This window comes from Artibeus jamaicensis, unplaced genomic scaffold (genome assembly GCF_021234435.1).
Source record: "Artibeus jamaicensis isolate MK-2021 breed Jamaican fruit bat unplaced genomic scaffold, CSHL_Jam_final contig_851, whole genome shotgun sequence".
Lineage (NCBI taxonomy): Eukaryota > Metazoa > Chordata > Mammalia > Chiroptera > Phyllostomidae > Artibeus > Artibeus jamaicensis.
In genome coordinates this window covers 7,936,836-7,962,233 of record NW_026521986.1, presented here as the reverse complement: position 1 = coordinate 7,962,233, position 25,398 = coordinate 7,936,836, and the positions used below count along the sequence as shown (strand labels likewise).

General features: G+C 35.8%; 1 protein-coding gene across 4 annotated transcripts in view; it reads right to left on the bottom strand.

The window, feature by feature from the left end:
• The window catches only part of GPHN (gephyrin), a 447,008-nt gene that overhangs the window by 92,028 nt on the left and 329,582 nt on the right, over positions 1-25,398 (bottom strand). For all 4 annotated transcript variants that reach the window (XM_053673316.1, XM_053673315.1, XM_053673317.1 and 1 more), the window contains one exon: positions 296-433. In XM_053673316.1, coding sequence (XP_053529291.1) covers positions 296-433 — 138 coding nt within the window. The remainder of the gene's footprint in view (positions 1-295; positions 434-25,398) is intronic.

Here is a 25,398-nt window from a genome sequence, read left to right as displayed (position 1 = left end):
ACCTATGAACAAAATCTTTTTAAATGTAAAATCAATCCTTTTGTGTTGTTTTTATCTGCATAACAAAAATAATGAAGAAGCTATATTTTATTCAGATTGCACTAAATGCAACTTTCATGCTGAGTTTTAAAGAAAGGAGCGTTTGATTAAAAACTGAGTACAAACCCTGTTCTCCCGTAAAAACCCTGGAGAACACCACCTTTCTGTTGTCTTTAGGGAAATTGGTTTTAATGGTCTATGAATCTTACTTGAGGAAAACATGAAAAGAAAAGGCAATGGGCAAATAGGATTGTACCTCGGTAGTTGATGATTTCTGTCCCAAGCACCGGAGTCATCTCCAGGACTGTGATGAAGGCTTTGTCCATAGATGTTAGAGGAAAGGGAGACATGCGGTGTCTTCTAGCCACCTTGGTGATATCGACAGCACTGTGACCTAGACAGGAAGATAATTAACTAAGAATATGATGCTTAAACACTGATTAAAAAGTGGGGCTGACATATAAATATCAACAACTCTCAATTTCTTATATCTGCAAATGAAGATTACAAGGGGAGGAATTTTCTCCTGCCTCCAAAATATAGCTTGCTTTGGTGGACTATTAAAGCAGGTCAGTGATGTTTTACATTATGTGTGAAAACTTGGTGGAATTTTAATGATGATATTGTTTGATCCTTTTCCAGCGTTACTATGTGTCATGGCACTGTTCCAGTAACTCAATCTTCACAATGATCTTGTAGGATGGATCATGATTATCCTTTTTTACAGATGAGGAAAGAGAGGTTTAGAGATTACATGTTTTGGTCTAAATCACAGAGCTGGTAACTGAAGAGCCACAATTCAAACCTAGGTAGCTTGGCTGCAGAGTCCATGTCCTTAATCACTATACTAAACTTTGAACATTCAATGAGCTAGTTAGTAAAATGCAATACCCAAAGTTCATCTTATTTAAGATTTCACAGGAAATCTTTCTTCTGAAAAGAGTCATAAGAGATTAGCATTTAACTACTTTCGACATCACCTTAGTCCCATGGAATTAATATCACCCATTTACTAAAACTCCTAATTTTATATCTCTAATCCCAACCTCTACCCACAACTATAGATCTGTATGCTGTGCAAAGAGCCAGTGAATAAGAATATATATCTCCAAACTTATAAATCATCCAATGTGCACTTGGATATGTAACACACAATTCAAACCTAACCTGTTCAAATCACTCTTTATTTCACTACCCTCCTATGCTACCCACACAATGTCTTATTCTCTTGCAATTCCCATCACAATAAACAGCAACTCCACATTTCCAGTTACTGGTCTAAAACCTCGGAGACACTACACTCTTGATTTTTCTCTTCTTGTCAGAACCATATCTAAATTGCCTTTGAAACACTTGGAGACTCTGATCATTACTTGCCACCTCCACCACTATGACAATAGCTGGAACCATCCCTTATTTCCTGGGAAACTGAGTAGCCTCCTACAGGTCTCCCTGCTTCTTTGTCCACTAAAATTTATCTTCCACACAGTAGTTACAGGAATCCTTTTAAATTGTGAATTGGATTGTGCTCATCTCTACTCACTCCCTCCATTGACTTTCCATTCCACTCAGAGTGGAAGCTTTGCTGTGGTTTACAAAGCCCAGAGTATTATGGCCCCCACTGTTCTCATTTATTATTTTCCCCCTTGTTCACTGTACTCCATCTATGTAGTTCCTTATTTGTCCTTGAGCATGCCAAATACATCTCTCGTCAGGGTCTTTGTATTTGCTGTTTTCTCTATTTGGACCTTTCTCCCTTGATATTATGGTTCCATCTATCCCTCACTTCTTTCGGGTCTCTGTGCTAAAATATCACCTCATCAGAGGGTCTTTGTTAAACTTCCTATATGGAATATCACCTACCACCACTCTCTATTATCCTTACCCTACCTTTCTTTTCTTTATGGATATATGTGTGCATGTGCATGTATCTAGATATGGATATTGATATCTATATACTTATAACATAATGTATTTATATTCATGTGTTTATAGCTTTCTTCTTCTTAGTATAATGTAGGTTCCATAAGAGTAGCAGCTTTTAATCTTTTTGTTCAGTGTTGTTATTCCTAATACCTAGAACAGTAACTGGCACATATTAAGCAATGAAAAAAATAAATATTTGTTGAATTAAAAAATAATCTTTAATGACCAAAAAAGAGACTTCTTAGAACACTATATCCTTATTCATAAATAACTTGACCTTTTCTTTGGAACCTTAAAGGTCTGTGGCCTAAAAGGTAAATGGAAGAGGAGGAACTGCAAACACTGTTGCTTGGCTATGCTAACCTCTACCCACAGCTCCCTTCTCACCAGCCACCTTGCAGCTAAGTGTCCATATGATACAGTTCTGGGCAGTGAGATGTGTAGGAAGAAGTCCCTGGGGCAGGCTTCTCATCACAAATAAAGTGATAAAGATGCAAAGGTCTAAGAAGAGAAAGCTTTTGCTCTTCTACCTTCTTTCTACTTGGAACATGACTAAATACTGAAGGTGCTGTAGCAATTTTCAATCATGAGGATGAAAACCTACTCAGTAAGTATGGAAACATAAGAAAAAAGAACCTGAGCCTCTGATGACAATGTGGCCTGTTGACAGGTCTTCAGCTGCCTGCTTCCAGACTTTCGATATGTGAGACAGACTTCCACCAGTTTAATCACTCTATAATGATTGCCTATATCTCTCAGTTGTCTGTTAGTTCCTAATTACTGCAATTTATTACATTTAGTACTCTTACCCAAACCCTAGCAGCTGCTTCCTACATGTTTGCTGAATTCACTTAAAGGTACTACATCAAAGAGTTTTCATTCTAAGACAGATGACATTATTATAAGCACTCAAGGAAAAATATATATAACGATGGTTATAATTATGATATTCCTTCCCATGGATAATCATAAAATTAAAAAATCTTCAACGCTTGAAAGCCCTGAAAATTTATTTAGTACTAAATATGAACAATATTTTCTACTCAGACTTTCAGTGAATATATAAAAGAGGACTATGTATGATTGATTTATCATTCACACAAGTGAATGATAAATGGAATATATATGGAAATATATATAATTATTTATAACTCACTTTCACTGAAGTTCTGGTCTTGTTATTCAAACATCATAAAAACATACTGTCACAACCACTGTAACTGGGAGAATGACAGAATGCTTCTGCTTTTTATTCAGATTTATAGATCTCGGATTTGATCTTTTCTAAAATAGCCTTTCTTTATGTTACAAATTGCATATAATCTTATGGAAGATATCCTTTCAAAATGTTGTTTCTGATTAGAAAGCTGTACTTTTTAATTGTGCAGTTTTTTGTTGAATATGCATTGTTTTCCATAGACTTTTTGTTATTAGGAAGCAAGTTTGATTATCAGTAATACACACCCACTGAACAAATATTAATATTTATTCATGGATTTTATGAACCAGGAACAGTTAGGGTCGTGGGATATACAGAATAAGATATATTCTGCCATGAAGAACATTACAGCTCAGCCAAGGTAACATTACATTACCCTGCTAAGAAGAAATGTAAGTAAAGAAAAAAGCAGGAGGGTAGCAAACCATCTGATGGTTCTCTAACTATAGAGATAGGTAGTTCTCTCTCTCTCTTTAAATTAGAAATTATAATGTGGATATCTACCAGCCTGGAAAAATATTCCCCATCTTTAAAATAATTTGTACCTTGTTTATATTTTTCTTACAGTACCCACTGCCTTCCATCATAGGTTATAGGCATTTAAATATTTGCCTTATCTATGTTGGTCGATTGTAAACTCCTTGAAGGCAGGTTTATATCTCCTTAATCTTTATATCCTTTGCCACACTTAAAATAGTGCTTTTTCTTATACTTATAGTAGTTACTGAATAAGTACTTGTATGTATGAGTAACAATCTTTCAAGCAAAGTCAAAAGTTGGGAAGGAAAAGACAAACTGGTGCTTCCTGTTCTGCCCTTTTGCTTTTCTTTTTTAAAAAAGTACATTTTATTGATTATGCTATTACAGTTGTCCCAGTTTTCCCCTCTTTCCCCTTTATGCTCTTCCCTCCAGCAATTCCCTCCTCTTTCCCATCAGTTCATGTCCATGGGTCATGCATATAAGTTCTTTGGCTTCCCCATTTCCTATACTATTCTTAACATCCCCCTGATCGATTTTGTACCTAACAATTATGCTTCTTATTCCCTGTACCTTTTTCCCCATTTGTCCCACTCCCCTGCCCAGCTGATAACCCTCTGAATGATCTCTATGTCTATGATTCTGTTCCTGTTGTAGTTGTTGCTTAGTTTGTTTTTGTTTTCTTTTAGGTTCAGTTGTTGATAATTGTGAGTGCTGTCATTTTAATGGTCCTAGTTTTGATCTTCTTTTTCCTAAATAAGTCTCTTAACATTTCGTACAATAATGGCTTGGTGATGATGAATTCCTTTAGCTTTAACTTGTCTGGGAAGCACTTTATCTGCCCTTTCATTCTAAATGATAGCTTTGCTGGATAGGTAGGTCCTTGCTTTCATTACTGTGAATACTTCTTGCCAGTCCCTTCTTGCCCTCAAAGTTTCTTTTGAGAATCAGCTCACAGTCTTATGGAAACTCCTTTGTAGGTACTTCTCTGCTATTCTCTGCTGCTTTTAAGAGTCTTTCTTTATCTTTAACCTTTGTCATTTTAATTCAGATGTGTCTGAGTGTGGTCTTCTTTAGATGTAACTTGTTTGGAACTCTCCATACTTCCTGGACTTGTATGTCTATTTCTTTTGCCAATCAGGGAAGTGTTCTTTCATTATTTTTTCAAATAAGTTTTTAATTTCTTGCTCTTCCTCTTCTCCTTCTGGCATACCTATGATTTGGATGTTGGCACTTTTGGAGATGTCCCCGAGTTGTCTTACTTATAAACTGCCCTAATTTTAAAAAATTCTTGTTTCTTCATTCTGTTCTGGTTGAATGTTTATTTCTTTCTTATGTTCCAAATCATTGATTTGAACCCTAGCATCCTTCTCTTCCTTGTTGGTTCCCTGTGGATTTTTCTTTATTTCACTTAGGTAGCCTTCATTTCTTCCCTTATGTTTTTGCTGTAATCATTGAGTTCTCTGAGCATCCTTATTGCCAGTGTTTTGAACTCTGCAACTGATAACTAGGCTATCTCCATTTCATTGAGTTTTTTCTGGGTGTTAGTTCTGTTCTTTCATTTGTGCCATATTCCTGTCTCCCTGTGTTTGTTTCTGTGTATTAGGGAGAGCTGCTTAGATGCCCTGTCTTAGTGCACTAAGGTGTGGAGCCTTAGTCACCTGGGAGGGGCAACCCACTTCACTGCTTTGTGGTGCTATGTATAGGGGAAGGGCGGGAGAGGGGACAATGCTGCTGCCTGGCCTCTGGAGACTTGCTAGGCATTTGCTCCCATTTCCTATTTGTGACTAGAACCCTTCTCAGTGCGGCCTTGGTGATGATTCTGAGTTGGTGGATTTGTGAGGTTTCTAGGACCATGCAGGCCCTTTAAATGGGCTCTCCTGAGAAACTGGAAGTTTCGTCCACTACCCCAACCCTCACTGGTTTTTACAGCCAGAAGTTGTGATGATTTCTCTTCCTGGCCCTGGAACCCTGGGCAGCACAGTCTGGTCTGGGGCTGGAATTGCTGGTCCCCAAGGTATCCCTCTAGATTTTTATCGAGCACACCAAATTTTATCAATTTTATGAATGTGGGAGTGCCCACTCTGCCACTGCTGTTTCTCCACACCACATCCTCTCTGCCCAGCACCCTGTCTCTGCCCCTCCTACCAGTCTGGATGAATGTGGCTTCTTTAAATCCTTGGTTGTCAGGTTTCCACAGTTCAATTTTCTGGCTGTTTTGGGTGTTTTTTGTTTTGAGGTTAGTTGTGATTCTTCTTGCGGTTGTGTGAGGAGATGGAGCATGTCTACTTATGCTTCCATTTTGACTAGAAGTCCCTTTTGCTTTTCTAGCCCTTCTAATATTTACATATTCTGCCACGATGTGACTACTCACTGGATGAATAATCCAAACTTTGGTGCTAATGCATTAATATTGGTTTCTGGCTAAAATTTTTGCATGTTATCAGAAGGGCCTTCCAGATATATAACAACTTATCTGAAGAAAATAGGACAAAGAAGAAGTATTTTAATTCTCTGGCATAATAGAAGGTGTGTGTGTGTTCTCTATAAATATTTACTGAGCACTTTCTACATGCTAAGAGGCGTCTTCCCACTCAAGATCCATCCAAAATTACACAGTAAGAACAGTTGGCTACTTCATCAATACAGAAAGGTTAACTTGATCCTATAAAAATGAGAAAACAGAATTTGTAACTGACTTTCTACATACAAGAGTAAAACTAATAAAACAGACAACAGCTGCTGTTTTTAAGTAAAAGGAACTACTATATAACATTAGCACACTTAGTTGTGTTTTATCCATCACAATGGGCAAGACAACTCTTTGTCCATATAAAATCCCATTAAAAAAACAACAACTGTAGCCCAAATAGGTTTGAAAGCCATTGATCTAGGTGATCCAGTGCCCTCATTTTCAAGTCAAAAGTGGACAATGCTCCACGGGCAGCACCAGGGACATCTACACCGAAGCAGCAGCAGCTGGAGGCCTAGGCTGAGAACACGGCATTCACACATACAGCAGGGGATCTTGTGCAGGCTTCCCAGGAACGGCCCATTTTTAAAAGGCACAAACTTCCAAAATAAATCTGGTAAGCAAATAGCTATGTTTCCTTTTTTGGTTTGCTTCAATTTTTAAAAGAAACACAATTTCAACTGTTTTCTGACATTGACACCAGTGATTTACAAGAATCTTCAAAATGAAAGCCTCACAAAATTTAAGAGTAGTTATCTCTGATTCCTTATTTTGGAAATTACAACCTCAAAAAGCACTTCTATCCTGGGTCATTAGAGAACTCAATCAGGAAGGGGAAAGGATCAAGAAATATTTTCTCCTAAACACCAACCCTCTTCTTGATTCTGAGCCTAGCACAGAAATCTGATAGGAGAAGGAAAAATTGAAAAAAAAAGTATGCAGTTTTTTGTCTTGAAGGTCAGATGGGATATACTGCCTAGCATCCAATTTTCATTGAGTAGTCCATAAGCCCCACTTAGAAGGAGGAAACAAAGGAAAGAATAATTTTTTTAAGCAAGAAATTTATAATGAAAGGAAGTTTGGTTTTTGGATAGAGAAATTATCCAAAATTTTATAGAAAATTTGGATAGTTTTTCCTGTAAAGCAAAAAGTATTTCATGGCCACAAATATATTGATTGCTATCCTACAAATGAATACCAATGGTCACTAAGAGGATCTGTGAGGACATTGGCTCCATTCAACTCATATATACTACACTGCAAAACAAAACCAACATGTGAACTTAGGCTCTACTGAGAAGATTATAGTGTGCAAGGGGATATTTATTTTAACTTACAATAGTAAAATTAGCTGGTGATGTACGACTGTTAGTGCTAATTGGTAGGAGGGCTAGCTAGTTTAACAAACATAAGCTTTAAATTACTTTAGGATATTGCTTTAGAGATCTTTACATGGGAGTGGGGTGTGGGGATGGGGAAAGGGAGTCTAGACATCTCCCCCACTAGTAGCTTCCAAACTGAGCAAAGAGTAACAGCGTGAATTATTATAACATCTATATTATTATAGCATTCTTCCACAATGGTTTAGTTTTCTGAACTAGATTTGTAGAATTAAAGTGATCCTAAATTAGCTACAGATTGATGATCTAAAAGTTTCTCTAATAAGCTTAGGTTTCCATAAGTAAAACTGAAGTTGTCTCATTTATATTTTCTGGTTTATAAGTCTAGACATGAAATTGACTATATTAGTTCAGAATCTTTGCAGGTACTCAAAATGTTATTGAGATTTCTAGCTTCCATGCAGCAGCTATACAAAGACTATATAAGAAGTCAGTGTAAAAACAGCACAGGTTCACTCAGGATTGCATTATCAAAGACAGTTTAAATAATAATGGCAATGTCTAGGATGTAGAAAGGGACAATGTCAAAGGGACACAGAGTACAAATGGCCTCCTTATACTAAGTAGAGTGAACGAGGATCTTCATTGTATAGCAGTAATCTTGTTTTTCATAGGGCATGACCATCTTGAAATAAAGCTGTTTATACCAATGAAATGATTTGTCCCACTTCAAATGCATCCTTTTTTAATCTGCCAATTCTTAATATATAATGTCTCATGTTGGCTTGAAAATCTATTTTTTAAATTAGAAGTAAATGAGGAAAAGATGCTTTCAGATAACTGAACAGCACATAATAGAAACAAGATGTATATGCAGGTTCTTCTTGATTAAATTTAAAATCTCAAGAGGAGACTTCATTCTTCAAAACAATCAGTAAAAGAATTCCCCAGCTACTTGAAGTGTAAATCAATATTCATTCTTTGGATATGAAGAAAATCTAAAGGAAGGGATCTTTTCTGCCTTATCAATATTACTGTCTCTATTTTCCCTTGTATTTGCTTCTTGCTTTCCTTGTATTTCTATTTCCTGGATCTTTCTGAACAGCAAAGCACCTAAAATAATAAATAGATGCCTTAGGAAATTTAGAGAAGATGATAGTAGTATTTTTTAGGTTAAACAGCTAGGGAATTTGGTAGGGCAAAGCATGTGTGGTTCAGATATACGAAGCACTTTGTCTTTCAGAGAAATCTCTCAAATTAAGTGAAATAAGGTATAAAACTCTCGAGAAACACTGGCAACAGGAGAGTTCTTAGGCTCAAGATGACAGGGTATGCCCTCTGTATTTTAGAAAATAATGTCTTGTGTTGTTTCAACAACAGTTTTATATGCTTTTATTTGTTTATTCAAGATAATGAGCCTCACAGCATTTCTGATAAAACCTAAAACCATGGCTGAAAGGACTGCATTATCTTCTACAGCTGTATAAAAAATGTTAAAGAAAAGCACTCTTGAGATTTCTGTGCATCTAGATTATAAAACAGGGTATTGTTATCACAAAATGTTTGCTCCATAGTTTATATCATTGGTTCATAATTAGCGGAAGGATAAAACTCAAGTCCTTTATAAGAGTAGGTAAAACCCTTTTTGCTTTCTTTTTAGCCTCATCAGTCATTACTTTATCATTTAGAAAACTGATTCCATTGTAGATACTGGAATATAATATACTATTTCATATTTTCTTGCCTTAGTACATTATGCTCTTTTTGCCTGGAATAAATTTTTGTTCTCATCTTTTTGTTTTCCTTGGAAGTTATTCTTCTTCCTTCACAACTTTCTTTGGTAAGGGAGCACTCAAATAATGATGGTCACATGTCAAAATGATCTTGGAGTCAACCTGAAGAGACTGCCTTTGGCTAAAACTGGGACAACATAAAAATCAAAATCAATTAGGAGAGTAAGAGTTTATATAACCCACTTAATAAAATAAAAATAAAAATCTGTTAGCACATCAAAATATAAATAAACAAATGATTAAATAAAATTCTTTCTTATGACAGAATGTCAACTGGTAAGTGAAAAAATGTTAGAATTAGAAACTCACCACATGGCAACCATCACTGTAATAATTGGTTCAGGCAAAAATCATCAAGAATACCAAAATTAGAAGGTGAAAGCCTCATGAAAAATAGTATTTATATGGTTTCAAAGCATATCCCCACAAGATTATTAACTACAAAGAAAAATGATAATTTTACAGTGGTGAAACCTGGCAGACACCATCTTAACCAAGTGATCAAAGTTAACATGACCAGTAATGGCACAAAATTACTGCATGAGCATCCTGATTTGATGCACCAAACACACATCATCACATTTGAGGTATTACTGACAAAGCCATTAGGAAACGTGTCTAATTTGATAGTCTAATAATTGGTTCAGTCTAATTTGATAGTCTAATAATTGGTTCAGTCTAATTTGACAGTCTACAAAATAACTGACCAATAACTGCCTCTTCAAAATGGCAAGGTCATGAAAGACAAAGAAAGCCTGAGGAATTGTTCCAGATAAAAGAGCCTGAAGGCACATGATAGCTAAAAGTACTGCATGGTTCTGGATTGGATCCCAGATCAGAAGAAGAGAACTTGTTTTTTTCCTTTTGCTATAAAGAATATTATTAGAAAAAACTGGCAAAATGTAATTTGAGTAAGATTATATAATAGTATTGTGGCAAGGTTCATTTCCTGATTTTGATAATTGTACTGTGCTTATGTAAGAATATTTTAAATATTTTTTCTTTCTTTTAAAAAAGGAAATATACACTTGAATTATTAAGGGGTAAAGAATGATCACATCTGTAATTTATTCACAAGCAGTTCAGAAAACAACTATTTAATATACAGAAAATTAATAAAGCCAGTGTGGCAAAATTCTAAACTGGGTGAAAGATATATTGCATATTGTAATATATCTTTGCTTTGCATATTACAATTCTCATTGCATATTGTATGAACTACTTACTTTACCATACTTGCATTTATTTATATACATGCCTGTTTTCTTAACTAGATTATCAGCTCTTTTAGAAAGAAAAAAGTGTCTTAAGAGCAAGGCTGAAGAATGATGTGTACACACTGGTTACACAGAAAATTTCTGTTGAATGAGTTTTAAAGGTTTGACTTTACTCAGTCTAGAATATATACACTGACAAAGATAAACATTATATATAATTTCAAACCTTATTCTGGTCAACAATTTCAATATGCTTTTTGATAGAACTGTCCATAAAAAAACTATTGCAAATGTTTGTTAACAATGAAAACAAGTTTTCTTCTTTCCTCTACTTTTTAATGAAAAAGTGATGAAAAGATCAATGTAGTAGTAAAAAGAAAAAGGAGAATAAGAAAATATGATAATGACCTTTTTAAGCTAAGGTTCAATAATTAGAGAAATGAAAAATTACCTTTGTTTAATGTATATACTGTCAAGTTTAAGACTAAATGATAACACTGTAAACAATAATGTAAGCAAATTTTTACAGTTATTTCTGAGATCAAGAGGTTTAATCCATAGAAAAATTATAAGGCCAAAAGGAGAAAAACATAATTTATCTCCCAAGGTCAGGTATTACTATCAATTTGTCATATACAAGTAAGCTAAAAATACAGTATTACAGGTAAATATACAATATTTGTTGAGAGAACAGGGTAAAAAGAGAAGTAAAAATGGTATTAAAAATATAATCAATCAACAAATATATTTGCTAAAGTAACATAAAAAAGGGATAAAATATTTTAAAAAGTTATAAATGTAGAGGTCAAGTGCTAATATTCCCAAGAAAGGAACACAAAGTCCTTTGGGTTGAGGTGGCTTCAGATGGTCAACAGGAATCCTTCATGACTGTCTTTATGAAGCTAGTCACTACAAGGTGTTCTTAAGGACTGAGAGCTCTTGAGGAAGGTCTCAAATTGGGATCCTTGGTGTTTTGCCCTTAATTAACAACATTAGTGGTGTATGTACATTAATAATTGTGGGTTCTGGTAACAGACACCATGGCAAAAAAAAAAAAGCTTCAGACACAATCTTCCCCTGCCCTTCACCCTTCTTTTGTCAGATCTTTTTTGTCTTTGCTTATACTATTGATTAATTACCCTTTGCTTTGCCGTCACTCTGGTTTAGCAATAAAAGTCTCACAGCTTGTTTATTATTTGAGCTGTGATCCCTTGGCTCATTTCTGTCCTGCTATTTTATTTCTGGTTTGGTGCCCTTTTTGGGTCTCCGAACTATAGCTTGCTTTGTTAGGCTAGCAGAATCCCTTTTTTCTAACCCTAAGTATCCAAAAAGCTGATTAAGAATTCTCTTATGCCCAAAGAAAGAGTATGTTAGAAAACAATTTCAAAGGTATTAATATATAAGTGTAAATATATATATATATATATATATATATATATATATATATATATATATATATATATAATTTTTTGTCAGCTTGCATTTGTAATGTTTTCATTGTAAGTACTACTGGTATTAAAATGCAGAATTAGAATTATGTTTTCTTTAGTAGGTCCTCATTCTAAACATTCTCTAGACAAAAGTAGAGAAAATAATTTTTCTTTAGAAATCATAAGCTATTATATCTCTAAAAGTGGAATGTTTTCTAAGCATTAACTGTTCTCTATAATGCCTTGGGAAAAAAGACCAAGAGAAGTTCAAAGTCATCTTTGTAGTTGGAGGATTTTACCAGCTCATAAAATAGAATTTCCCTTAGTTAATCTTCCCTACAGGATGGTGTTTCTCATAGAATTAGGAACAAGCGCATACGTATTCAACTTCCAGAATGCCCATTCAATGACAAACAAATAAAAAAGTAAGTTTCAGTTAATATCTTTTGTAAAATATAAACATTATTAAACATGATTTTTTGGCATGTGGTAGATATTAATTTGTGCAGTTGAGAAAAGGAAATTCTTTGAATAGATTATCGGTCATAGAGAATGTAAAGACTGAGCTTGTGACACTGGTGAAAACAGAAATCTAGTTTTTAAAGTATTTTGCACATGATAGATAAAATCTATGTAGTTTCTTTTTTTTTTTTTTTTGAGAAAGTTTATTTAGCAAATTACAGAGGTAGTAGAGGTGAGTCAGCTGGGTTGTGCAGGCACAGGAAACAAGCTGCAAAGAGAAAGAAGGGCCCTAGGAGCTTAGGAGAAAGGCAAGGGTAGCCGCTGGGGGAGGTGGAGTAGAAGAGGGGGACAGGAAAGGTTCGGGTGCGCTACAGAGAGGGAGAGCACCTATGTAGTTTATCTTATATTGGTACGTGATATGATCTAGGTCCTTCTACACACCTAAAAAGTGGGATTAATTTACTATTAATTCTCCTGATACAAGCACTACATTTTTTCCAAAAAAGTATGTATCACAGCATGATTATAACTACAGAAATAAAATCCAATCCAGTGTATGTACTGGGAAAAAAGAAGTATATGTATTAGTCATGGCTGTCTAATGACAGCCATGGCTGTCATACTACCATGGCTGGTAGTATGATGAGTATGATTTTTTATTTCCTAATTTCCTGTATTATTCAGATTCTTGACAACGATCATGCATCACTTAAGAATATTTAGTAAATGCTTTTTGATGAAAATAATTAGTTTCTTAGTCAATCCCAATCAATATCTTCCAAATTCTGTGATTCTAGGAAAAATTCTCAACAGCATCTGATTGCCTTTTTAACCATCAAATGGTTCCTATTATCCTAAAGATAAAATTTAGACTACCTTGAATAATGTGCTAGGCTTTTCATAATCTGTCCTTTCTCTCACACATACCCTTAGTTCAGCTATAGCAAACACCAATTTCTAGTGCAAAGCACGGTTTTGTCCATGCATCTGTCTCAACTTTCCTTCCCCTTCTAGTCCAATTAGCAAACACCTGCATATATCTTAAGACTATGAAAATAAAGTATAGGTCATATCAATAAAAGGTACTATAATTCATATATTGCCAAAATTAGAAACTGGGCATCATTCTTTCTTTTAAAAAATCTTTATTGTATTTTTTCATTACTATTTAGCTCCTTATAGCCTCCTCCCCCCAGCAATCATCACATGGTTGTCCCTGTCCATGAGTCCTTTTTCCCTTTTGTTTCGCTCCTCAACTCTTTAACCCCCCCCCACCCCACAGCTGTCACTCTGCTCTAATTCCTAATGCTGTCAACTGTGATGCCTTAAATATTTAAAAAATCCTGCTTTTTTTCTATTTCTATTGCTTCAGCTTTAATTCAAGTTCTCATCAGATTCCTGCTTCTGATCTCACCCCAACTCAATCTATCCTCTACACAGTAGTAAATATTATTTCAAAAGTTCACATTTGATCTTGTCATTTCCATGTTTTATTATTTGAGATAAATAGACTTAAATTCCACTGAACACTGAATTAGTACCTCCCTTTGCTCCTCCACATCACTTTCTACTGTTTTCTACCTTGGTCTGTACCCCCAAGGGGCTAGCATTTATATACAGAACAGTCTCTCTGTCGGTGTGGCTTCTGCTTGATTTCATCCAATGGGAAGCACTGGCAGGGAAATGGAGAACAGACGAAGAGCAGAGACAAGCTATTCCTTAGTCCTCCTGTTTGCTGCATTAGCTCCTCTGTTGTGACTCATTCTTTCATTAAATTTTTCCTATCTTGTTTGAGTGTGTCATGTGACTCCTGCCAGGACTAAGTATCATACAGAAGCCAAGGTGAGACATAACCAGACACAGTATATTTAGGACAGAATGCAGAGACCAGTATGGTTAGAGCACTTAGGTTTTAGCGGGAGTTAAGGCTAGAAAAGTAATTAAAACCAGACCATGGAGGTCCCTAAATGCTTGGCTTTGGAGTTTGAACTTGATCATACAAGCCAATGGGGAACCATTTACATAACTTTATCTTGTAAGCCAACATTTTAAAGTTTTTAAGTATGGGAGTGGCACACACAGAGATTTCTGGTACACAACACATTCAACCATAGAAAAGTTAAAAGATTAGTTCAAAGCCACATTTCTAAATACAGGGTCTGGCAGAAATAATGCCGTTGAGTGTGGTTGGTAGGGTATGTGAATGTCTCGTATGATATGGACAGCAATTTGAACATTTCACCTAAAATGTCATATGGTGTGCTTGAGTGTGATGTTATGTTACACACACATATGAATTGTTGTGTTACAGAATTACATGCTTATGATTTTGTAAAGAAAGGTTTTTATGTAATAAAAAAGAGGTGTTATTTGTACTAGATCCTGTGGGTAGTAGGTCAAGATGAAAGAGCCAGATCTCCAAATTTTTAGTTCAGTGTGCTCTCTCCTATATCACAAAAAGAGAACTTTCTTTCCTTCAACTTCATTTACACAATATGAATTGAATACTCTCTCGCTGTATAAAAGCACTTTATTAAACATTAGGGAGTGATGTTGAAATAAATAAAATGAGATTCCTATTTTCCACAGTTTCATGGAACACACAAATCAGGCTGTGTTTTAAGAAAAAAGTGAAACAAAACAAAACAAAACCCTGTAACTGCTATGTTTTAATTAAAAAAAATACTATGATTGACAGCAAAGCAAAGTGAACAAATAATTCTGATGGAACAAACTGTAACCTTTCACAGATGAGGTGACAATTAAGTTGAGCTTTAAATAATAAAAAGGGAGAAACATTTGAAGCAGAATGAATAAATAATACAGATTTCAAAGTACATACTTTTAGAGAATGAGGAAGCGCCTAATGAGCTCAGAGGTGAAGAGGATAAAATATGTATAAGGTGTAAGGCTGGTCAATTAAGTTAAGGAAAATTTTGAAGAGGCTTAGTAGTATAGAAAATAAAGAACTATTTAAGATCTTTCACAGAGAAGTGATGCATACTTAAAATTGGAATACTTGGCCAATGGTAGATCGGAAGGCAGAGAGACTGCAGACGTACAGACTAGAGAGTATGCTACTACAACCTTGAGGGTGAAAGATGAAGAAGGCCTGAACTAATGCAGCAGGAATTGGAAAAGGGGTATTAGGAAGAGCCATAAAAAGGGGTTCTATGATTGATGGTGCTTTGGGAAAGAGAAAGTAAATATTATAGTGAGATTTCAAGTTCGGTTAATAGGGTAGGTGGGAGTGTCATTAATTAAGGGAAAATTACAGAAATAACTTAGAGGGAAGGGTATAAATCTGGTTTGTGATGAGGAAAACGTGAGAAGCCGGCTGGACAGCAAGAGGTGATTGCAGTATGTAACAGCAAGTGAGGTATGCAGTTTGGGAGAGAAGGTGGAAGTATATTTAAGAGTCATTAGTATACAGTAGGTAAATCTAATAATATACATTTCTTTTTTATTTTGACCAATTTATAAGTGTATAGTACAGTACAGTTTTGTTAGCTATATGCACGCTGTTGTACAGCAGATTTCTAGAACTTTTTCATCTTGTGTGATGTAACTCTATACCTATGGAACAATAATGCCCGATTTTCTCCTCCCTTCAGTCCCTGGCCACCACCAATTTATATTCTATTTCTGAGTTTGATTACTTTAGATATCTCAGATAATATCTCATGCAGTACTTGCCTTCTTGTGATTGGCTTATTTAATTTAGCATAATGTCTCAAGGTTCATTAGTGTTGTAGAATATGACATAAGTCCCTTCTTTTTTTTTTAAGGCTGAATAACACTTTATAGCATGTATGAATTCAATTGCCGATGGACATTTCATTTGCTTCCTTATCTTGGGTATTGTGAATAACAAATGGTACAATGAATGAGTGTGCAAATAACTCCTTGAGACCTTGTTTTCAATTCTTTTGGAAAAATATGCAGAAGTGGGGTTGCTGGATCATATGTTAGTTTCATTGTTAAGACATTGAGGAACCACCTTAAGCTGCAAGGAAGCTTCCCATAGTAAGTAGTTGCACCATTTTATATTCCCACTCACAGTACACAAGGGTTCCAATTTCTCCACATCCTCACCAACGCTTGTTATCTGTGTTTTTGTGATAGTGGCCATCCTAATGGGTATGGTTTGGTTTGCATTTCCCATATGTGTAGTAATGTTAAGTATGTTTTCATATGCTTGTTGGCGTTTGTTTATCTTCTTTGGAGAAATGTTGTTCAAGTCTTTTGCCAGTTTTTAAATTTTTTTTTTGTTTGTTTGTTATTAAGAAGTGTTTTCTCTTCTCCCAACTCTCATAAGAGTTTGAGAAAAACTGGCTTTAATTATTTTTTAAAAGTTTGGCGGAATTTAACAGTGAAGTGCTCTGGTCCTGGGCTCTTTGTTAGGGGGCTTTTGATTGATTACTGATTCAATCTCCTTACTACTTATAGGTCTGTTTCCTCATGATTCATCTTGGTAAGCTGCGTGTTTCTGAAAATTTATCAATTTCTCCTAGGTTGTCCAATTTGACACAATTGTTCATAGTAGTCTCATAATTCTTTTTACTTATGCGGAATTAGTTGTAATTTTCTTCCTTCACTTTTACTTTTAGTTAGTTGAGTCTCCTCTCTTTTATTCTCAGTCTTGCTAAGTGTTTGTCAAATTAGTTGATGTTTTAAAAAATACAAGTCTTAGTTTTGTTGATTTCTTCTATTTTTTGTCATTATTTCATTTACTTTGGCTCTAATCTTTATTGTTTCCTTCCTTCTGCTAACTTTGGGTTTAGGTTTCTTTATTCCCTTTTGCCAGGTCTTTGAGATGTACAGTTAGGTGGTTTTCATTTTGGTTAGTCTCAAGGTATTTTCTAATTCCCTTGTGATTTCTTCTTTGACGCATTGGTTGTTCAAGAGTCTGTTGTTGAATTTCCACATACTTTATTCCACAAACAGTAGGAATTTTACAATTTTCCTACTGTTTTTGAGTGCTAGTTTGATTCCACTGTAGTTGGAAAAGATACTTGGTAGATTTTTTTTTTGGATGGGGAAGTTTCATCCAATTTTATTTAAAGTTAGTACTGATAGCAAATGACTTAATATCATCATTTTGTTAATTGTTTTCTGTCTTTCTGGTAGCTATTTTGTCCCTCCTTTCTGCTCCTGCTGCCTTCCTTTAGGTTTTGTTATTTTTTTAATATAGACCGTCTTTGATTCCTTTTCCACTTTGTTTTTGTGTATGTTTTGTAGGGTATTTTTGTGTTTCTATGGAGCTTACATAAACCATTTTATAATTACAACAATCTATTTTATGCTGATAATAACTTCAATCATATACAAAAACTTTTATATCTTTCCACTTCTACTTTATATTATTGATGTGACAATTATAGCTTTATATATTGTGTATTAACATACTCTTATAGTTTTTTGATGCTTTTATGTTTTAAATTGCCTGAATTAAAAGTGCTTTATACACTACCATTACAATATTATAGAATTCTGAATTTATCTATTTGCTTTTACTGGTGAACTATGTATTTTAATATGGTTTTGTGTTGCTATTTACTGTCCTTTTGTTTCAACTTGGAATGCTGCCTTTAGTATTTTTTTATAAGGCATGTGCAGTAGTGATGAATTCCTCAGCTTTCGTTTATCTCCAAAAGTACTTATTTATCCTTAATTTCTCTTGACAGCTATACTAGTACTCTTAGTTGGCTCTTTTTCTGTAAGCACTCTGAATGTATCATCCCACTCCCCTCTAATTTGTAAAGTTTCTGCTGAGAAAAACATGATAATCTTATGGCAGTTCCATTATACATGATGAGTTGCTTTTCTCTTGCTGCTGTCAAAATTTTCTTTTGTCTCTGACTTCTGACAGTTTGACTCTTCTGTGTCTTTGTGTGGGCCTCTTTGGATTCATTCTAGTTAAAATGCTTTGAGGTTCTTGAATTTTATGTCCATTTCTTTCCTCAGAATTGGGAAGATGTCAGCCATTATTTCTTCAAATAAACTCTCTATCACTTTTTCTCATTCCTCTCCCTCTGAAACTGCCATGATGCATATATTGATTGGTTACCTTGATGTTGTCTGATAAGTCCTTTAAACTTTCTTTACTTGTCTTCATTTTTCCTTTTTGCTCCTCAGATTTGATGACTTCAAATTATTCTTTTTTTCAAGATATTTCTTCTGCTTTATGAAGTCTACGCGAATGTCTGGTAAATTTTTTTCTATTCAGTTATTATAGTATTCAGTTCTTGAATTTCTGTATAGTTCTCTTTTTTTATAGTTTCCATTTCTTTGCTGATATTCTCATTTTGTTCATGCATATTTTCCTGATTTTCCACAGTTGTCTATCTGTGTTCTCCTGTAGATTATTTAGCTTCAAGAAAATTACTTTGAATTCTTCATGAGGAAAATTGTAGATCTCTGCTTCTTTGGGGTTTCTGGAAATTCATTTAATTCATTTGACTAGCCTATGTTTTCCTGTTTATTCACGTGCCTGATAATTTTTTCCCTGAGTTTATGCAATTGGGAAAATAACTACAGCTCCTAGTCTTTGTAAACTGGTTTCATATAAGGGAAAACTTTCACCAATCAGCCCACTAGAGGTTCTTGGGACCTGTGAAAGCTTTTTGGTATAATCTCCAAAGCACAGGTTTGCCAGTGTTCCCCTCCCCACCCCCGCCCCGAAGGCAGCAATCTCTTACTCCTTCTGGTGTCTGTCTACAGTAGTGTAGGTGCTATGGTGTTGCAACCAGAGCCAGTCGGCTCTCCTTTATTCTCAGGGGCCTTCAGGTACCCAAAGTATGCTGACTCACATGCCCAAAGTCAGTGGAGATAGGAACCAGTCCTTTGTGCAGCGCCCCCAAAACTGAACTATGGGACATATATTTTGCTCTTCTAACTTCTTCCCAAGGCAGAAGTTGTGAGTTGGGTGCCTTCTCCACAGTTCCTTGAGCTACACGGGTCTCTATACCATTTCAGGCTTTCAAGCAGCCCCTACTCTCCCTTGCTTTCTGTGGCCCCCAGGCACCAAACTATGCCAGTTCCATCAGTGTTCCAAGCCAGGCGAGACAGAAACCAGTTCCTCAGGCAGCCTTCTGAAAAGCTAACATGTTGTATGCATATTTCACTCTTCTCTTACTCTCCCTTCTGCAAGAGCCTGCAAGCCAGGTGTGCTCTGCTGATCATGGCAACCTGTGCTGGCTTGGGGGAGAAGAGGTAAAGTGAAAAAGCCCTTCTTCCCATTTTAATGCAGCTGTTCTTGGCTTTGCATTCACCTGGGGTACTGAGACCTGTTAAATGGTTTTTGGACTTTTCATAAAATATTTTGGTCTACATGTTGTTGTTAAGTTGGTGTTTCTATGGCAAACAGAAGGGTTGAATTTCCTACTCTATGATCTACTAACTTAATGTTTTTAGCTACTATAGCAGATATAATATTGACAATTAAGAAGCAGAAAAAGTTGACTAAAAGTGATAAATGAGCCATATTTTTTCATATAAAATAAAATGTGATAATCTAAGAAAATAAGACAAGTGAGATAAAATTTAAACTAAATTAGTTAATTAAACTACCTTATGAAATTATTAAGTTTCACAAATAAAAAATGTTTGAGAACTTGGTAATTAAATTATACGAGGATATATGAGTTGATTTATTTAGGATATTAGATGAGAAAGTTGAGAAGGGCAGTGCTTATAAATAATACCTCACTAAATTCTTGTGGAAGTGAATTGCTAATTGTCTTTAGTTATGTAAAGAAAAATTAAATAAGTGGTGATAAGTGCTGTTGTCTGATCCAGTAAGTGCCAATCCATATGGTAAGGAATTAGACTGTAGCAGAAGAAAATTAGAAACATTTTTCTAAAAACAATTAACTATAAAAATTTAGCATACTTCTTCAAGGACTATTCATAATCCTTTTTACTGGGAATCATAAAAGAAAAAAAACTTCATATTTTCAGTATCAAGGTAAGAGAAAATTAACGAGGAGACTTATCAATGTAGGGTAGATTGAAGGTAACTTGTTTAAGATTAGAACAAAAAAGCATGATAAAATACTCTAGGCAAGAGGTGGTTAGTTACTGGTTCAGAATCTGGGTGGCAGCAGTGAGAATGAATGAAAGGATAAGGCCAGAATGAAAACATGAAATACTCTGAAGAGAAGGAGCAGTTAAGAAAAATAGTATTGGTGACAAAAAGATTAGTGATTTTGCTAATGTTTACTATTTTCCTTCTCTGTTCCAATTCTGATTTCTTACTTGGATGTTCTGTGGTCCCTTGCTTGCTCTGCTTGCTCAAATTTTCTTTTCATTTATTTACTTACCCATTGAACTAATTTAGTGAGAGACAGTCATTGTGCTAGATCCTGGGAATTAAGCCAATTAACAAGATAAATGAAGTACCTACAAGGAGCTTAGGGTGAAGTGGAGAAGACGGACAACTGCTATACTAGAAAAAAAGGCTTGCAATAAATAAGGTTTGGAAACTACAGGGTACTAGAGAAGAATGTAGGAAGGACACTTTGCTCAGATTTGGGCAGTGATGAAAGTCTTTTGGAAGAAATGTAGGATAAGTAAGAGTTGTCCAGGGGAAGAGACAGGAGAACAACATTTTAGAAAAGAGGTAATTATTTGTAAATTGAAAGTTTCATCTGGCTGGAGCACTGAATTCCTGGTGGGAGTGGTAGAGGGTGAAACTAGAGGTGAGCAGGAGCTCCACTGTCAGCAGCTTTAAAAAGTTGGGACACAAAGAACAACGAGAAGGTATTAAAGGATGAATGGAAGTCATTTGAAGAGTATGAAAGGTTTAGATTTGTATTTTAGAAAGATAAAAGTGGTTGAAGGAAGAGGGATAAAAAAACACTGAAGATTTTTTGGTTTGGACAACTAGGTGTATAGTGATGTCACTCCTTGAGATATGTGAAGAATATGCGATATGAGATTCTAAATTTGGTTTGGTCATGTTGAGTATGAGAAAATTGTGGAGTGTCCAAGAAGAGATCTACAATACATGATTGAAAATACAATGGAAATTTAGGGAACAGAAGGATTTACTGAAATTTTGTGAGTGAATGACCTTATTCATGCAGAATGTGGAATGTGAAAGCAAGGTCTTAGAACTCTGAATAACACTGATATTTAATGAATGGGTCCAAAGTAGAAGTCAACAAAGAAGACAGAGAAAAAGGAAACAGGAAATTTAAAAGAAGAGAACAAAAGCAAGGAAGGTAGGTAATTGTTTCAAGAAGGAGGGAGTGATTAAAAGTAGTGTCCAATCCTGACCTGTCTTCCTTTAGGCTTTCCCTTCTGTATACCCTCATTTTCTTAAAACTAGGCCCTCAGAGGTGGCAGCCAGATTATCTGATAATTTATCTAAGATTAATGAATTCTACAGGCTACGAATGAATTCTAATTTGTTACCATAACCAGTTAACAGATTTTCATGGAAGTGGTAGGTTTTTTTATAGGAGGCAATGCCTTCACACTAAAGAGCAGTTGTTACAACAGTAACAGTAATGCTAGTAGTAGTAACTGTAACAACAGCTAACACTTATTGATTACTGTGCACCAAGCATTTAGCTGTTTAATCCTCACAACAACCTATGAGGCATACTTTTATTAGCATCAAGGGAACTGAGGTGAGGAATGTGGGACAGAGGTAATGAATGAGCACTTGCTCAAGTTCCTACAGCTAGTAAGCAGAGACATCCAGACTCGAACAGAGGTAGTTTAACCCGGGAGCACGTTTTCTTTTATAAGGTGAAACAATGAGGACTGGTGTTTGATACTTGCAGATTTTCATTCTACCTCAATTTACATTAAAAACGCAACAACTTGTTCTGCTTATGTGTAAGCCTAAATTTGAGTAGATCAATTTAAAGGGTATAGGCTTGTTAAAGCACAAATATTGCTTTTTGAAAATTGTTTTATTGTGTGCCTAAATTAGAATTAACATTTGGGATCTACAATATTTTCAATGCTCAGGGGGTTTAATGGACTGGATCTACCATTACAGGTAATATTTATCAAAACTGATGGTTGTGGGATGATGGACAGGTTTCTTAAGTACACTGAAGATCACTATTATTAAAATAATGACAGCAAAAGTAGGATATCTGACATTTATGTATGGGTATTAAAAGTATGTGAACAAGTCTGGATTGTGGCTCACTTGGAATGTTAACCTGTACACCAAAGGGAGGTGAGTTCAAATCCCTGTCAGGTCATAGATGAGATGTGAGTTTGAGTCCCCAATCAATATTTCTCTCACATCAACATTTCTCTCTCTCTCTCCCTTCCTTTCTCTCTAAAATCAATAAACATATCCTTGAGGATTAAAAAAACAACTTTGTGAACAAGATGGAGATACAAGTAAGATTATAAATAAATCAATAAAATATATTAAGAAATAGAAAAAAACAAAGCCCCACAGAAAGTTAGGAGCTGCAGATAAACTAACATACCTAAAAATTTTCATTTAATATTTCTGGTAAGAATTTTGATGAATGATATTTGTATTTTCTATATCCACCGAACCCCCTTCTATTATATAATAAACATACATCTCCAATAAAATAAAAACACCTTCAAGTAAACAGGTCTTTTTTAAAATATATTTTATTGATTATGCTATTACAGTTGTCCCATTTCCTCCCCTTCATTCCCCTCCACCCTGCACACCCCTCCCCCCCATTCCTCCCTTTAGTTCATGCCAGTGTGTCTTAAGTTCTTTAGCTTCTACATTTCCCACACTACTCTTGCCTTCCCCCTATTTTCTACCTACCATCTATGCTACTTATTCTCTGGACCCTTTTCCCCTCTCTCCTCCTCTTACTCCCTTGTTGATAACCCTCCATGTGATCTCCATTTCTGTGGTTCTGTTCCTGCTCTAGTTGTTTGCTTAGTTTGCTTTTGTTTTAGGTGTAGTTGTTAATAACTGTAAGTTTGCTATCTTTTGACTACTTATGTTTTTTATCTTCTTTTTCTTAGGTAAGTCCCTTTAACATTTCATATAGTAAGAGCTTGGTGTGATGATAAATTCCTTTAACTTGATCTTATCTGAGAGGTACTTTATCTGTCCTTCCATTCTAAATGAAAACTTTGCTGGATAGAGCAATCTTGGATGTAGGTCTTTGCCTTTCATGACTTGGAATACTTCTTTCCAGCCCCTTCTTGCCTGCAAGGTCTCTTTTGATAAATCAGCTGACAGTCTGATGGGAACTCCTTTGTAGGTGACTGTCTCTTTATCTTTTGCTGCTTCTAGGATTCTCTCCTTCATTTTAATCTTGGCTAATGTAATTCTGATGTGCCTTGGTGTGTTTCTCCTTGGGTTCAACTTCTTTGGGACTCTCTGAGTTTCCTAAACTTTCTGGAAGTCTATTTCCTTGGCCAGACTAGGGAAGTTCTCCTTTATTATTTGTTCATATAAGTTTTCTACTTGTTGCTCTTCCTCTTACCCTTCTGGTACTCCTATAATTTGGATGTTGGAACATTTAAAGATGTCCTGGAGGTTCCTAAGCCTCTCCTCATTTTTTCGAATTCTTGTTTCTTCATTCTCTTCTATTTGGTTGTTCCTTTCTTCCTTCTGGTCCACTCAATTGATTTGAGTCCCAGTTTTCTTCCTATCACTATTGGTTCCCTGTGCATTTTCCTTCATTTCACTTAGTGTAGCCTTCATTTTTTCATCTAATTTGTGACCGAAATCAACCAATTCTGTGAGCATCCTGATCACCTGTGCATATGATAGGTTGGCTCTCTCTTGGTCGCTTAAAAGTATTAGCTCCGGGGCTTTGATCTGTTCTTCCATTTGAGCCATTTTTTTCCCCTGGTCTGGTTGCACCTGTTACGTATGAGGGGCAGAGCCTTAGGTGTTCACCAGGATGGGGCAACCCAGTGTCTGGTTGTGACATTGTATGTGGGGGTGGGGCCAGAGAGGGAGCAATGGCATTTGTTCCTCTGTCTTTCAGATTTCAGTCCCTTTTGCCACTTCCTACAAGCGAATTGGGCCCTTCTGGTGCTGGTTCCCAGGTGGGTGGGCTTGTGTATGTTCTAGGACCTCGTGGGTCTCTTCAACAAAGTCTCCTGTGAGCCTGGGAGTCTCTCCCAGCACCTCCGCCCCCACAAAATTTTTCAATCAGTGCTTTTAGGCTTTGTTTCCCGGCGCTGGGGCCCTGGGTTGCGCAGTCTGTCTGTCTCGCTGCCTGTTTTTGCCTGTTTTACCTTGCCTGTCTCACTAGGTCTGCTCGTTGCCTCCCCCATCTAGGGTCTGCCAGCCACTGGTTTTTCCTGCCATGACCCCTCTCCACTGGCCGCTGGCTCTGCCCCTCTTACTGGTCTGGAAGAATGGTTGTTGGACTTCCGTATAGTTCAATTTTCCGTCAGTTCTGGTTCTTTTTTTTTGTTTCTAAATTTTTGTTGTCCTTAAGTTTTCTCCTCGCACACGGAGCGAGGAGGCACAGTGTGTCTACTTATGCCTCCATCTTGGCCAGAAGTCCCAAGTAAACATGTCTTTAAGATAAAATTATTTAAAATTAAAAGCCCATTAGAAATGATGAGTGTGCTAGTCTTTGAGAACTGACAAAACAGTTTGGGAGAAAACATTATTTGAAAAGGAGAGCAATGCTGAGTTAGTTTCAAAAGAGAGCCATGGGAAATCCCTTACTTTGGTAGTAACTCAGCTGAATCATAATTTTACTTTCTTGCACAATCTCTTAATTCATTCAAAAGAGAAAGTCAGTTTTGTCTTTCTATTAGCCAAAAACCTGAAGTCTCTACTTTACTTATGTTATAGTGTATTCAAATGAGAATCTCCAGAAATTAGGACAGAATTCTATACCATAGTTAAATAAAGCAGGATGCCTGTTCATGAAGTTATGGTGCAGATAAATTATGTTGCACCATAGGGATATTTCTGCCTGGATAACTACTATTAGCTATTACATTAGAGCAATCTAACAAGAGCCAGAAGGGAGGAGAAGGGAACAGTGGGAAGAAAGATTATCAGGAACTACTATAAAGGACAC